General features: G+C 49.0%; 1 protein-coding gene across 3 annotated transcripts in view; it reads left to right on the top strand.

Annotated features, from left to right (window-relative positions):
• Positions 1-16,066, top strand: part of GALNT17 (polypeptide N-acetylgalactosaminyltransferase 17) — a 428,086-nt gene that overhangs the window by 378,792 nt on the left and 33,228 nt on the right. For 2 of the 3 annotated variants that reach the window (XM_047779920.1, XM_047779919.1), the window contains exons 7-8: positions 10,885-11,070; positions 13,440-13,577. In XM_047779920.1, coding sequence (XP_047635876.1) covers positions 10,885-11,070; positions 13,440-13,577 — 324 coding nt within the window. Of the gene's footprint in view, positions 1-10,884; positions 11,071-13,439; positions 13,578-15,133; positions 16,027-16,066 lie in introns of those variants that run through there. The other variant, XM_047779921.1, reaches the window with a different exon arrangement.

The following is a 16,066-nucleotide window of genomic DNA, read 5'->3' on the forward strand; positions in this document are numbered from 1 at the left end:
GGGGGTGAGTGAGAGGGTGGAGGAAGGGGTGCAATTTAGCCCATACCAGTCTGGATTGCTTCCTGCCCTCGGCACCCCCAACACTCCTTCTAGGACGCAGGGGTGGCAAGAAAGTGCAGGTGCTCCTGGCCTCCGTGAAGGATGTCAGACACAGAACAGGACCGTGTGTCACATTCTCCAGGACAAAGGCCTGAGGCGGCCTTTGAAGCCCATCCCGAGCTGCTGGTGCTTTAAGGTTTCAAGATCCGTGCTATTCAGTGGTGTTCTCAGAACTATCAAAACCCACCCCCAACCCCCACCCCGCAGCATTTTTACAAAAGGGGTACCTTCAAGGTAATACCATGCCATTCCTGTGTTTTCTGGGAGCCAGAGCGCGGGGAGACATGTTTCAGGCAGGACACATTTTGACCCGGCTTTCTCTAAACGGGTAAGCGAGCGCGTGGCATTTGGCCTGCTCGGCTCTGTGGGAGCCAGGCTGCTCGCTGCTTCCTGCAGCACGAGTCAGCAGGCAGGAGATGACATTTTAGGATTGTTCAAAGGGACCCCAGGCCTAGAAGCGATGCCGGACGCAGCGTTAGGAGAACAAGAACAAAGCCGTGCCAGAGAGAACTGTCGAGGAATTTAAAAGACCATTTCCCTGTATCAGCTCTGCTGCTGGCTACCATTCCAGCAATTTCCAAAACATGAAACTGGCCCCACGCAGGGCAAAGGAGAGAAGGGGATGGAGCGCATCGGTGACGGTGACATCGTCTCTATGCAGGTGCAGTCGCCGGCCTCCACGGACGCTGAGGAATGGATTGGTTTTTCCAGGAGAGAAACAGAAATAAAATTACCAGATTGGAAGGAAACCTCCAGGAGGCCACTTGCTCCGAGTCAACTAATCCATTCAAAGCCTGAGGTTTCTGTAGACATTTTAAAATTCTACACACTTGCAAGTCCAAACAGGGAATGGGGAACGCCTGCGGCGGGTTCTTCTGGTCCCTGGAACCGCCGGACCTTCAAAGCTCAGTGGCTTCACTGAGATTTTAGTAAAAACCCACGGCGGATGTTTATGGTTGGCAGGTGGCCTTCCTTGGGCTCATTTGGGGACCACGGCTCTTTCTTCTTGTGGCTCCTCCACCTTTAAAGGCTGATTTGCAAGATCCCTGTGCAGTGGGAGAGGGCAGAGAAGGCAACCCTGGCTTTTCAAACACATCCGCCTTGGAGGACCCACGCCCAGTGTCCCCAGGCTCACATGAACCATGAGAAGGAGCTTAAGGCCCCACCTCTGCTGGGGAGGCCAGACAGGTGCGTGCCCAGAAGGCTGAGGTGCCCTTGCTGCTGCCTTTGCCACAGAGTCAGCAAGAACACCCGCAGTGCTTGGCCCCATCGCTCCCGTGGGCGATGCTGCGTTTGGATTTGGTTTATTGGCAGCTAGATATGGACCCAAGCAGAGCATCACCGGATTCTGTGGTCTCCCCGGGCAGCCAAGGAGAAGCTGGGATTCAACAAAAGGGACTGCGATTTGTCATTTTTCTCAGCAGTTGAGTGTCCTCTCCAGTTGTGAGGATCCTGTCCTGATGAGAGCTCTAAGGTTGTCATATAAAAAATTGAGGAGACTGAAGTCCACGGATGCTATAACTCATCAGGCTCCAAGCCACCAGCCGCAGGCCCAGATTGACACAGGCGGGTGGTCGGATGGCCCTCAGTTTCCTTTGGCGCCCAGACCCAAGTGAACCAGGATCTGCATTTGTCGTTCCTTGGCTTTCGATCATCCAGCATCTCCAAGAGCACTGAATGCCATGACGGCCTGGAATTTCTGGGCTTCATAGTCTGCTTTGGTGGCAGCCTCCCAGCCTCCGGGGCCACCCCTGCCCACTCCCCATCAACCATCAGTAACGACCAGGTCATCCACTTTGCCCCCGCATCCCTGGGCCCTGACGCTCCATCGTGTCCCTTTCTTGTCTCTCAGCCTCAGAATCTCTGCATTTCCCCAGCATCTGTGGCTCCTCACCCAATTACTAGTCCAGCATTTAAAAAATTAGTTGATGGAGTTCCCTGATGTCTCAGTAAGTTAAGAACCTGACATAGTGTCCGTGAGGATGCAGGTTCGATCCCTGGCCTCGTGCAGTGGGTTAAGGATCCAGCATTGCCCCAGCTGTCATAGGTCTGGGCTGTGGCTCAGATTCGACCCCTGGCCCCAGGAACATCCATAAGCCTTGGGTGCAGCCGAAAAAGAAAAAAGGAGATAAACGATAAGGTCCTACTGTATGGCACAGGGAACTATATGCAGTATCCAGTAATAAACCATAAGGGAAAAGAATATGAAAAAAGAATATATATTCGGGTGTACACTTTGCTGTATACTAGAAATGAAGCCAACATTGTAAATCAACTATACTTCAATAAAAAGTAAAAAATTACGTTATAAAAAAGAGAATTGAATCTCATTCACTTTCCTCCTGTGGCCAAGCATAGTTCATCCTAATGGCACCTGCCAGCTCCTTTTTAATCCCAGGCCAAATGCAGACAAAACCATAGTAGAGCATGGATGCCTGTTAATCGCCTGCCCCCCGTGCGGGCCGCTTCCACGTCAAGGCTCTAGCGCTATCCTCAGGACTTCCTGCAGTTCCAGTGTTGAGCTCTGAGGAAAGAACAAGGACAAGGAGTAGGATCCATGTCTCAATTTTCTTTGTATTTTTAGCAGCCTTCAGCTCTGAGCTTCGGTCTTAGGAACCAGGCTTGCACTAAAGTGAATGACTAAGGGAGTTAGAAATTAAAGACATCAGTCTGGGTGCTGGGAATGCAAAGATGAGTCAAATGCTTGAAATCCATTTGGCGAACGCTTGCTCTTGCAAGGAGGAGTAGTCCAGAGGGAGGAGTCTGTAAACAGGGCAGAGGTGGCTGGACAGAAGGAGAAGCCAGAGAAAGCCACGGTGGGGCAGTCGTCTGAGGGAAAGAGGGATGCAAAGGAGGGGAAGACACGGTCAAGGTGACCCCACAGGGCCTGACGGAGCCTGCTGCGGGCTCTTCTTCTAACATGGAAGTCCAGCCCTCTTTGACCATGATATGATTATTAGGTTGGGGTCAGCTTTAAATTGTTAAGCATAAACCTGATAGTATCTGTGTCCCCGCCCCCGCAATATTATTCTTTTAAGAATAATGTTGCTGCGTAAACAACAGCAACAAAAATCAAAAGAAGAAAAAAAAAAGCCCTTTTCATGCTCGATAACTCAAGCTGCTTTCCTCCACTGAATCACACATCATGTGCCAAGCTTCTGTTTTAATTCCTCACCTTTTATTAAGTAACTTGCATCGACTGGCCACAGAATCTAGGTATTTAGGGGTTCTTGCCACTGTGGTATTTAAATTGAGATATGTCTTGAGGTCTATACTGGTAAATCCTATTTCTCAGAAATAGGAGAGGATTGAAAATGAATTTTTGTAAAAAGACTGGAGTTCCTGTCATTGCTCAGCGGAAATGAATCTGACAAGCATCCACGAGGACGCAGGTTCACTCCCTGGCCTCGCTCAGTGGGTTAAGGATCCGGCATTGCTGGGAGCTTGGATCTGGCATGGCTGTGGCTATGGCTGTGGCCGGCAGCTGTGGCTCCAGTTTGACCCCTAGCCTGGGAACTTCCATATGCCGCGGATGTGGCCCTAAAAAGACAAAAAAAAAAAAAAGGACTTTAGGAAGAAGGCTGTTGTGTGTCCATCCAATTTAGGGGGATAGAAGGTGCATTTCAGCTGGGAAGAGCCAGGAGTTCCCTTGGGAAGGCATGGGTGAGAGGTCGGTCATTGTCACAGCAGCTGGAGGTTGCTGCTGCGGTACAGGTTCAGTCCCTGGCCCGGAAACTTCCACGCAGCCCCCCAAAATAAAATAAACTGGGAAGAGCCAGCTCACCATCTGCAGGATGGCAGAGGGGAGTGCGAGGAGCAAGGGCTGGACCTCCCCTCTCAGAAGTAGGTTACCGGGTATCCCGAAAAAGATTCTGGGAGGCCAGAAGTAGCAAATTAACTGTTCCCTTCACCAGAAATCTGGGTTGTTTTAAACAGATTTTGCCAGCAGACAAGAGGCTAAAATCTGCCTGCACTTGGATTACCAAATGGCACTATTGACGTAATTTCTGCACGGAGTGTCCCTCCAGTGTTGCTTTTAACATCAAGTGGGTTTAAATGGTCGCCAGAGTGACTTCAGGCTGATACCAGGAAGAATCCCTGCCTGTGGAGAGGAGACGTGGGATAGAGCAGCCCCGGAGCGTTAGGGCTTCACTTCCCAGACAGAGGATGGGAGAGGCGCCCAGGGCTGGGCTTCCAGGTTCCATGGGGTCAGATATTAGATCAGGCCTTGAGAGGAGCCCATGTGAGAGCAAATCCTGAAGGTGAAGGTCAGGGGCATCCTGTTCTCTGCAGGGATGGGTTGCGACGGCTGCAGGATCCTGCTTGTCCGTGGTGTCAGGAGGCAGTGGTCACAGAACCGCCTCAGTTCACTTCCTGCTAGACTCTTTGACTCCCCTCCCCCCACGTTTTTTAGGCAAGAACTTTTTTCTCTTTTCTTCCAAATCTCCATGACAAAATCTAGAGAAAAGGATGTTTTCTTCTCTCCTGAGAGATGCCAGCAAAATCTCATGTGACTTTAGGTATTTGTCCCTCTGAGTTGGGAAGAGAGCTTGCTAAAAACTGATCGGGGGCCTTCCCACACCCCTTTCTGGCTGGCCGACCTGTCAAGTCCTCTGGAATTCTTCCACTGGAGAGTCCCTGGATTCCTCATTCCCAAGTGGAGAAAAGCCAAGCGCCCCTCAGGAGTAGCAGCATTCTGGAAGACATCAGAGCAGACACTGCATGTGTCCCAGGTGGCCGGGAAGCTTCAGCGCTGCCTTAGGCTGAGACACAGGAATAGACAGCCTGGAGCACCTGCAGGGAATGGGGCAGGAGAGAGTGCCTTGCTTTATATCACGCAGCTGGTCTTTGGAGGAAGTAGAACAAGAATATTGGCTTCTGCTGCTCAGCTCATTCCTCTGCAACCTCACAGCCGTCTGCACACCAGCTCTGCACAGAGCCCCGGGGAGGGACTGCCCGTGAGGAGTGATTGGAAAGGCCTTGCCCACTGGAGACCAAAACGAGGAGGAGGAGGATTGAGGGCAGAGAGAGAGAGAGAGAGAGAGAGAGAGAGAGAGAGGGAGAGACGTTACTGGAAGCCGACCTCATGTTCACCCGAATGCCTCAGCGCATCATAAAAAGACAAACAACCCAATTAAAAATTGGGCAAAGGATCTGAATAGACATTTCTCCAAAGACAGACAAATGGCCAGGAAGCACATGAAAAGACGCCCCACATCATTAGCCGTCAGGGAAACGCAAATCAAAACCACAGCGCGGTGCTACTTCACACCCACTGGGATGGCTCTAATCAGAAGGATGGACAACAGCGAGGGCGAGCGAGGATGGGGCACGTTTCAGACCCTCGTCACGCTGCTGATGGGAATGTAAAGTGGGGCGGCCACTTCGGAGAAGTTAAACTTGGAGGTACCAGAGGACCCAGCAATTCCACTCCTAGGTTACGTACCCAAAGGAAGTGATAATGTCTATCCATGTAAACACCTGTACATGAATGTTCCTAGCAGGGTTATTCTTAACAGCCCCAGTGGAAACAACCCAAATGTCCGTCAACGGATGACAGTAGAAACAAAACATAGGCCATCCGTACATCCATATAAAAAGGAACAGAGTACTGATGCCTGGATACAACCTGAAAACGGGATGCTAAGTGAAAGAAGTCAGCTGCAAAGGGCCACATACGGTATAATTGCACTTGTAACAAGCGTCCAGAATAGGTGAATCCATAGAGATAGCCTCCCCCCTTAATTATAGGGGAGAAAACTGGGGTTCGAGAGGAGAATGGGGTGCCCAAATTCTGAGAGAAGGGGAGTCCATGGCCTTTTCTCACTAGAGGATGGGATGGCCGGTTCCTGCTTCCCCTCTTCTCAGCTGGTGCTGGGGGACACCTCCCAGGTGGTCCCGGGCGGGCTGGGCCAGTTGGCAGGGACCACTTTGGGATGGATTCCCATCCCTGCTCCGGGTGCCAAGAAACAATGTTCCTACAAGCACATGAGGGTGGTTGGTGGGAGAAGCTGGAGAGACTCAGGTCTTCCTGGCATTGAGTCCAATAAGAAAGGCCTTTGGTGGAGCTCCCTGGCAGCCCAGTGGGTTAAGCATCCAGCATTATATCACTGCTGTAGCGCAGGTTCTATCCCTGGCTCGGGAACTTCCATACGCCTCGGGGTGGCCAAATAAATACACAAGGCCTTTGGTCAATCTGCTTTCCTTTCTCTGCCTGCCATGTTGTGTCTTCTAGACTATTTCCATTTTTTTTCTTTATTTTGTGCCCCCTTCCTGGACACATTCATGCATATGTATGAGCTTCCACTGGCCATGTGCTCCCCTTGCTCACCCTGGCAGCTGTGAGGTCAGAGGTGCTGGCCAGGAACCCTGAGGGAGGGGCAAGCTGTGCTGAGGGGGGCTGGAGGGCCCGCCGTGGCAGGTCAGCCCTCTCTGGGTGGGAGGGGTCTGAGCTGCAGTGCACGCCCCGTAAGGACTGGCCACTTGATATGACAGGTGGCTAGGATGGCGGTTCTGGCTCCCCCAGCACCAACTGTGGTTTCTTTACAGCTTAACTTCTCAGACCCTCGGTTTCCTCATCTGTGAGGATTTAATGAGGAAGTTGGTGTTTGGTGATTGGTTGGAGCTACCTGGCTGGTCCCAGGGTCTGGAGCAGGTGGTGGGGGCTGTAGAAGTGGAGGACAGGGAAGGACAGGGCAGCGAGAAGCTCCTAGAACCTGCTTTAGGACTGGGGCTGTCTCTCAGCGCCCAAGAGACTGGGCTCAGTTCCTCCCAAGCCCGCTGGTGTTTGGGCATTTTTTGTTATTGTTATTTTTTGTTGTTGTTGTTTTCTCTTTGTATGACTGCACCTGTGGCATATGGAGGTTCCCAGGCTAGGGGTCGCATTGGAGCTGCAGCTGCCAGCCTACACCACAGCCACAGCAACACCAGATCTGAGCCGAATCTGTGACCTACCCCACAGCTCACGGCAATGCCGGATCCTTAACCCACTGAGCAAGGCCAGGGATCAAACCCGCATCCTCATGGATATTAATGGGAACTCCCCCACTGGTGTTTGTGTACATTTTTCTTGTTCTTTTTTTCCTGCTTGCATTGCCTTTTCTGCCTGATATTTCCAGGGCGGTTTGCAGCTTGAGTGTCCAGGGATGGCATTTTCTGTCTCACACAAGATGTGCTCATTGCTCACCCTATGACCCCCACATCCGGTCTGAGTCACTGGAAGTGACAGGCTGAAGTGTAGACTTCAGCACAGGACGATGACACAGGACAGTGACGGGAACGGGACCCGGGTGAAGAGGGTCTGTGACAGTGTTACCAGCATCTGGGCCAGCACCAACCCTGGTAACTCACCCCAGGTTTGCTGGGCCCAGCAGCGGGGTGTACCCACTAGATACCAAGCAGTCAGAGAGCCTCTCACCCCTGCCCAGATGGTACAGAAAGAGCTGAGTTGCTGTCACATGGACAAGGAAGCCAGTGTCCTTGCCCCACAGGATAGTGGTGTGGTGCCGCCTTGCCTCCAGCCTGGTACGCCACCCACCACCCCCTCTTACTTAGGAGTCGAGGAATCCTCTGCCCTCTCACCCACCTGCTCACAGCCAAGCCACTTGAGCCCTCTGGTGAGCCTGGCTTTGAAGCAACCTTGATCTTGGTCTGGACTGCTTACAGAGGACTTGACACCGGGTCAGTCAGGCTGCAGGTTCTGGCCCCACCCAGCAACTCCACTCCTGGGACTGGGTTTCTGGCTTTTGCTGAGCCCCCCTCCCCCACCCCACCCCACCCCCGTACGCCTGCATGTGAGATCCTTGCTGGGTAGCTGGTCCACACGGAGCTCTGCTTCGCTTTCACAGTCCTCCTGAGCCTCCCCAGACTAGTTTCCATCCCTCGAACCTTCTTTTCTCCATCTCTGTTTATCTGTTTTTGTCAGCTTTGTTGAGATACTCATGTACTATTATCAACTCACCCATTTTAAGTGTACAATTCAGTGGGTTTTAGTATGTGCAAAGAGTTGTGCAGTCGTCACCCCAATCAGTATTACAAGATTTTTATCACCCTAAAAGGAAACCCCATACCTACTAGCAGTCACTCTATTCTTCTTACCTTACCTGCAGCCCTCGGCAGCCCTCCATTTACTTCCTGCCTCTGTCTTTCTTTCACTGGACCTTTCATATAAATGGAATCACACTATATATTGTCCTTTTTTGCTGGCCTCCTTTACTTACACAGTGTTTTCAGCCATGTTATAGCATGGGTCTCTATTGTATTTTTACTGCCAATTAATTTTCCATGGTATGGATCTACCATATTTTATCTACCCATTCGTCAGTGGATCAGTCTCATCCTAGGTCGTGAAAACCTTTATGTTTTTTTCTAAGAGTTCTGTAGTTTGGGCCCTTACATTTAGGTCTTTGATACATTTTGTATATATATGGCCACCCGCAACATACGGAAGTTCCCAGGCCAGGGATTGAATCCAAGCTGTAGCTGCGACCTATGCCACAGCTGTGGCAACACCAGATGCTTTAACCCACTGCACTGGCCAGGTGTTGAACTCATGCCTCTGCTGCAACCCGAGCTGCTGCAGTCAGATTCTCAACCCATTGTGTCACAGCAGGAATTCCTTTGATCCATTTCGAGGTAGTTTTGGTAGTTACTGTGAAGTAGGGGTCCAAAGTCATTGTTTTGCATGTTGTCCCAGCACCATTTGTTATAAAGACTCTTCTCCCCCCCCTCCCCCGAATTGTCTTGACATTAATCATGAATGTGAGGGTGTTTTTCTGGACTCTCAATTCTATCTATTGATCTGTATGGCTGTCCTTATGCTGGTACCACATGGTCTTGACTATGGTGATTTTGTGGTACATTTTGAGGTCAGAAGTGGAAGACCTCCAAATTTGTTCTTTTCAAGGTTATGTGGGGTCCCTTGTGTATCCATTTGAATTTTAGTTTGTTAATTTCTGCAGAGAAGCCATTTGAGGTTTTGATAAGGATTGTGTTAAATATTAAAATCAGGAGTTCCCATCATGGCTCAGCAAGTTGAGAACCCGGCTAGTGTCCCTGAGGATGAGGGTTCGATCCCTGGCCTCACTCAGTGGGTTAAGGATCCAGGGTTGCCATGAGCTATGGTGTAGGTCACACATGTGGCTCAGATCTGAAGTTGCCGTGGCTGTGGCATAGGTGGGCAGCTGCAGCTCCAATTCAGCCCCTGGCCTGGGAACTTGCATATGCTGCAGGTGCTGCCCTAAAAGAAAAAAAAATTAAATCAATGTGGGAAGTATTGCTAACGTAATATTAAGTTTTGTAATCTGTGAACATGAGATGTCTCCCCATTCATTCTCAGAATCTGGAAACAGTCCAGGGCCACATACCTGTGGAACTCTGTGTCTTTATATCTTGCCCATTCCTGAAATTCAACCACCTTCTTTAACCCTGTAAGGTCTCTCTTGCTCCTATTCCCCTGCAGGCTTATTGCCATATTTTGCTTCCCTGACTTGGCTTCCTTCCACTGCCAGCAGCTGGGTCTGTCCCAACTCATGAGGGTTCCTAGTTGCTGTCAGGTCACAAATCCAGTGAGGCTGGACCACCCATTGTCTATCTAGCTCTCATCCTTAAAGAAGCAAGCAAGATGAGAATTCTCAGTTATGGGGAGAATTTTCCATCTGTATCATTTTCTTGTGGTGTGGTCAGAGTTAGGAAATAGAAATCACGCACACACATGCGCGCACACACACGCACACATGTATGAATCAGTAAAGGCCCAGAGGAGGTGTGCAAACACTCAAGAGGGTCCCAGTATCCTCATGGAGGGAGTTTGGGAAACCGAAGTACAGTAGTTTCAAGTGGCGAGGGGTAGGATGAGGACACACTGTGTAACCCAAGTCAGCTTACCAGCTCTCATGTACTCTCAGGAACAAGGTGAATATACTCATTGGTGGAGAGTATACAGGACAGTCACACAGGCCCCTGAGACCTCTCTGTGTCCCTATCCTCTGCTCCTCACCAGGAACTTCATTTTCACAAATTAGTCCTTCCTGACGATAGAAATGCTTTATTTGTCCTGCCTGGGACCAAGAGTTGTTGGATGGTCCTGCTCTCCTCTGGGAGCAGGGCCTTTTGAGCCTGGAACCCTAAAGTACTCCCGCAGAGGATGGCAAGTGTCACTTCCTTGGGCTTTTGCATCCCTTAAACAGGCAATGGACATTTCAACCTTCCTCTTAAATATCCCAGCAACAAATGCCACTTGTCCATGATAGTGTTGGAGCAGATGCTTCCAGAAGGCCAGGCGTCTATGCTCTTAGGATGCCAAAACATAAAATATTAACAATGCAGAATTCGACCGTTGCACACTTTGTATGGATATGAATAATAAAGATGATCTTTTTTTAGTTTGAATTTTCCCTTAGAGCTCTGAAGGGCACAACTTCAGCCAGATGGGAAAGAAAACCTTCAGGTACCAGTTGTACACTATTGCAAACTTAAGAAAACTTACATGTCACCAGGAGCAACTCAGATTTATGGACCTCTCTTAGGAAGAGCTGAATTTTAATATCCTGAGCTGCTGTCTCTATTAAAAAAAAAAAATCCCCCAAACCTTTTTTCTTCCTGTTTTAGTTAGGTTAGGTTAGGCTCTGCTGCAGTAACAAACCAACTCTGAAATCTCGGGGCTTTATATTTTGAAATACATTTCTCACTCAGGCTGTCTCCTGCCCCTTGCTTTTGAGCCTGGGGAAAGGAGTGGTAGCCTCTGGGCATTTCTCTGTCAGGCTGATGAGACTCTTGCACCCCCAGGTGTGGCTCTGCGGGGGCAGCATGGAGGTCCTGCCTTGCTCACGGGTGGCCCACATTGAGCGGAAGAAGAAGCCATACAACAGCAACATTGGCTTCTACACCAAGAGGAATGCCCTCCGGGTTGCTGAGGTCTGGATGGACGATTACAAGTCTCACGTGTACATAGCGTGGAATTTGCCCCTGGAGGTAAGGTGCAACAGCCCTTCCCTGTCACCCTAGAACAGTGACCCTATGTTTGACAGGTCACTGGTCCCTTTACTAAGCTAATGGTTCCTCCCCAGAAGGATGCTCACCCTTGAAAAATCATAAATGCACTTTAGGGTGACTCATAGATCTCCAGGTCTTAGAACCCCTGCTTTATATGAGGACTGGCACAGTGGAAGTCTCTAAATCCATGTATAAAGATTAAAGGAGTCTTAGTGTGTCAATTCCAGTCTCATTATATTAATCTTGACACCCTGCTCCTGTATGTACACTGTGTCCGAAAGATCCTTGCCCCAAGTTTTTGGCACCAGATCCCGTCATCTGCTCTCACGGTGTCCCCTCTGTGGAGATGCAGCTGCCTCATGATGTATGTCCCTAGAATATGCTGAATCCTTGTTTATATGGCTCTTCAGTTCTCCTCCATATTCTGTCCAGAGCATAATCTAGGAAAATTCCCGAGTTACTACAGCCCCCAGGAGGACTGCCCAGTGGTTGTCCCCTGGCTCTGTTGGAATCTTTGTCCCTTACAGTTATGACATCTTGGACAAGCCTCCTTATTATCTCTATAGCAGCTCCTCCTTCCCAGGTCATTGTGAGAACTAAATCTGAAGTACTTAACCTAAGTACTAAAGTACAAAGCTCAGTGCCTGTGATGTACTCAGAGCAGTCCTGGCACAGGATGTGGGAAAGCTCGTGAGCCCTTTTCTGCCCTCCAAAGCACGGGGGGCCACCTGGACCCTCAGCCACAGTTGGGTTTAATCTGTGCAGCCAGAGCACGTGTAGGTGTCGAGGCCACTGAGTTGTTCCCACTGAGAAACAGCAGCCTCGGCCTTTCAGGAGGCTGGAGCCCAGGACATCAGAAATGCACTTGAATAGGTGCAGGTTTGTGGATAAAGAGGATGAAAGTGAAGAATTTCGTATCCTCCCTGTTAGAATTATTGAAATAATGTTCTAAAGCCCTGGAAACCCCCCGGTGGCCACACAGCACGTTATAGCTGTTAAACCGTAAGTCATTTTCCACATTATTTTAGATGGGCAAGCTTTGCTGAGCTCCTACACCGTCTCAGCCACTTGCTAAGTTTCTGATTTGCAACATCTCAATTAGCCCTCATAACAACCTCAAAGTTCCTACCTGCCCCGGTTTCCTCATCTTTAAAACAGAGACTGTTAACCTTGATCTCACAGGGCTCCCGGGATGATGAGAATGAGGCTTAAAACAGAGCATAACAAATATCCAGTGCTCTATAAATGCTAGCTTGGTATGAACCTATTGTGATGTCCATTTTACAGATGGGTAAGCCAAAGCCCGGGCAAGTTAAAGTGACTTGCTTAAGGTCCTGCTCTCAGCTCAGGGCTGGGCAGAGTTGTGAACCAGCATCTTCATTCACCTCCGCCCACAGCCCTGTGACATCCGTGGACCAGGCATTGTTTTTCTTAATCGGCCGATGAGAATTGTGATCCAGGATGGGGGCGTGACGCAGGGTCATCGGCACTGAGGGCCCTGTGATCTCTCCCTTTCCAAACAACCTCTGCGTCCCAATGCCAGAGCTCCCTACCATTTTCACCAATGAGCGGCCTCATTAATCATGCTAAGTATATTAAAACAAAGAGTTAAATATCACTGCCCAGGTCTTGCCGTTGAATTTTAATAAGTTTGACATTTAAAGGAACGTTTCTTTTCAAAATCACTGTTTGGCTGCCGAAGAGGAAATCTTACTGAAATCATTGAGAGTCTGCTCGTTCGTCCTGCTCCAAGTCGCCGCTTGGCTGCCCACGGTGGCGGAGCGCCTCCTGTCTCCACTGGGTCATAGCCATCTTGTGGCAGAGTCGGTGGAGTCATATTTCAGCTACTTTATTTTCCCCTGTCAGCACACAGCAGCCCATTACAGGTTCATTTCTGTAAAAGCAGAGTGAATTATTCATTAGAACATCATTACAAGCTTTGCAATGGAAAATTATTTTCACATCTGCATATAATGAACTTCACAAAGAGCCCGCAAAGAGGGGGGGGTGGGAATTACACGTGTACAGAAAAGAAAGACTGGAGGTGGTTATAGGCATTTATTGTCTCATCTTAATCAAATAATTCCTCTGATAATTGGGTCTGAGAGTCACTGGAGAAATGGGAGACATGGAGGAGATGGGACCGCAGGTTGTCGTTGTCAGCAGGATCCCTTTGCAGATGGTGAGAAAGCTGCCTTTGGGGGCTGGGAGCTGTCCTCGGGACAGCGGTGTCCAGCTCAAGGCTAGATGATCAAAGAGGGCTTCAGATTTCCCTCTGAAGGTGACACTGCCTGTCCTCCTGTCTGACCAGAGCCTCCCCTTCACGGATGCCCTGTGCTTACTTTCAGAATCCAGGAATTGACATTGGCGATGTCTCCGAGAGAAGAGCCTTAAGGAAAAGTTTAAAGTGTAAGAATTTCCAGTGGTACCTGGACCACGTCTACCCAGAAATGAGAAGATACAATAACACCATTGCCTACGGGGAGGTAATTAAGACCCCACATGCTCTCGGCTTGGGTGCCTGTGCAGTGGGCTGGGGGTGGCTTTGCTGGGGGAAAGCAAGGAACAGAGTCATTCGCTTACTCATTCATTGATTCATTTCTTCAGTGATGAGTCAGGTCTTGACAATTATGGGGGGTGATGCATGTAATAAATATTACAGTGAGGGTACAGGACATGAGAACTGGACCGTGAGCTCTGTTTAGGACATTTTGATTTTGAGGTCCCCTGGGACCTGTAGGTGGGACACTGAGCAGGAAGTTGGGTATAAAGAGAGGCGGAGACTAGAGCTGTCTGTCCCCCGCCCGGTGCCATGGACCAGGGCCGTTTCGTGCCAAATAAAAGGATACAGATGGCCTTCTCAGAATTCCTATGATGAGATTATGTCGCCTTTCTGAATATTAAAACAGACTGAATATTAAAACAGCCACAGTCTCGACCTAAGCTGAAACTGTGGCAACACAGGATCCTTAACCCACTGTGCCTGGCCAGGGATCGAACCTACGTCCCAGCACTCCCAAGATGCCTCCAATCCTGTTGTGCCACGTGGGAGCTCCATAAATCTGCATTTTAGAAAATAGCAATAATAGCAATGAAGATTTTCGATGTTCTGGCAGCCTAAGTGCCTTTCACATTTGAATTCATTTCACCCTCACTTTAAGAGATGTTGTTTCCATTTTACTGATAAGAGCACTGAAATTAGAGACCTTAAATACCTTATCTAAGGTCTCGCATAATTCACGAAGCCAGGATTAGACATACGCATTCTAATTCCAAAGATAATGTATGCATTTTGATGCATGGTTTTCTTTACTGCGTGCATATTTCCTTTTGCTAAAAATATATATATTTTCATATACACATATGTTATTTTCATATACACGTCTCTGTGTATTCATACAGACATAGATTCTGTGTACACATATTTTTTTCTTTTTACAGTCACACCTGCGGCATATGGAAGTTCCGGGGCCGGGGATCGAATTGGAGCTGCAGCTGAGGCCTGTGCCCCAGCCACAGCAACGCCAGATCTGAGCCACACCTGTGACCTACCCCCCAGCTGTGGCAACACGGGATCCTTAACTGACTGAGCAAGGCCAGGGATTGAGCCAGCATCCTCAGAGAGACAACTTTGGGTCCTTCACCCTCTGAGTCACAATGGGAACACAAACTAAAACCAGGCTGTCCACCATGCCTAATAACGTGAAATGTTACTGATATTGAATGGAGAATATTTTCCTGGGCCACTAAGCCTTTTTCTGCAGCATTATTAATGGAGGTATAAGGTGGTACCTTTTGTGAACACTGTGTTTTGCTTGAAATCACAGACATTGCTGTCGTTTCCCTTTTTTAAAATACCGTTAAGGGCCGCTGCTGAGAGCATGGCTGTGAATAAGCACTTGGGCATCTGCCCTGTTCTTTCCTCACGGCGTGTGTGTTTAGACTTATCAGTGGCACAGAATCAGGCCAGGGCGCAGGGAGCCGGGTGGTCTGGACCCGCCCAAGATGCTCTACTAGCTCTGGCATTTGGATTTTTTCCCAGGGCTGCCTGGAACCCTCTGGGACCATCAAACTGAAGCTAAGAAAACTCTCTTGGACCTAGTTGTGGATTTTTCTATCTTAGGCCAGACGCCTTTTGTAGGAAATAAATCAGCCCCCGGTGACATCATTAAGGTGCAGGCGAGGCGTCCCTTCCGCGCTGCAATCTGGGTGGGGAGCTTGCTTCCGACAGGGGCAGTGTGTGTCGTGGTGAGGGGAGGCATCAAGATTCTGGAGCCAGCCTGCTGGGTTCCACTCTTCCTGGCTCCTTTCTGCTGCTGCCCCCTCGTCTGTAAAATGGGCCTGTGAAAGTACCCTCTGCATGGGGCGCATGGGAAGAGGAAATGAGCTGCCGTACTTAGAGTTCTGAGAACAGCACCCGGCACATCCTCCTGGCTACTAACAGGTCCAGACTGCCTTGTCTTCAAAAGAAAAGCAGGTTTCTTTGTGTTTGTTTTTGTTTTTCAAAGATCAAATATAAAGGAGGCATCGAAAACCTGTGGGCAGAGAATGGATTATTCGTAAGACAATTGAGTAAATTGCCCAGCTCTCTGGAAAAGAAAAACCATTTCGTTCTTACAGCATACCGTATCCCAAAGTATATTTCAGACAGACTATAGCATTAAAACAAAGAAACCGTCATTGAACCACACAGAAATAGATATGCATCTGAACTCTGAAAGGGGAAGGGCTTTCTAAGAATGAAAGTCATGGAAGAAAATGCAAAGGGAAATGATATCTGATATGAGCTCATAAATATTAAAACTGAATGGAGAAATAATCTGCCAAGCTGGAAATATGTATGTCAGAAGTACTCCAGATGAATGGATGATGCCATTAATGTGTCGTGAACTCTGCAAATTGACTTAAATAAAAATTTTGACTTAAATAAGAAAATAAAACATCCCCAAGGAAAAATAGAGTCCTAGAGACAATA

This window comes from Phacochoerus africanus, chromosome 5 (genome assembly GCF_016906955.1).
Source record: "Phacochoerus africanus isolate WHEZ1 chromosome 5, ROS_Pafr_v1, whole genome shotgun sequence".
Lineage (NCBI taxonomy): Eukaryota > Metazoa > Chordata > Mammalia > Artiodactyla > Suidae > Phacochoerus > Phacochoerus africanus.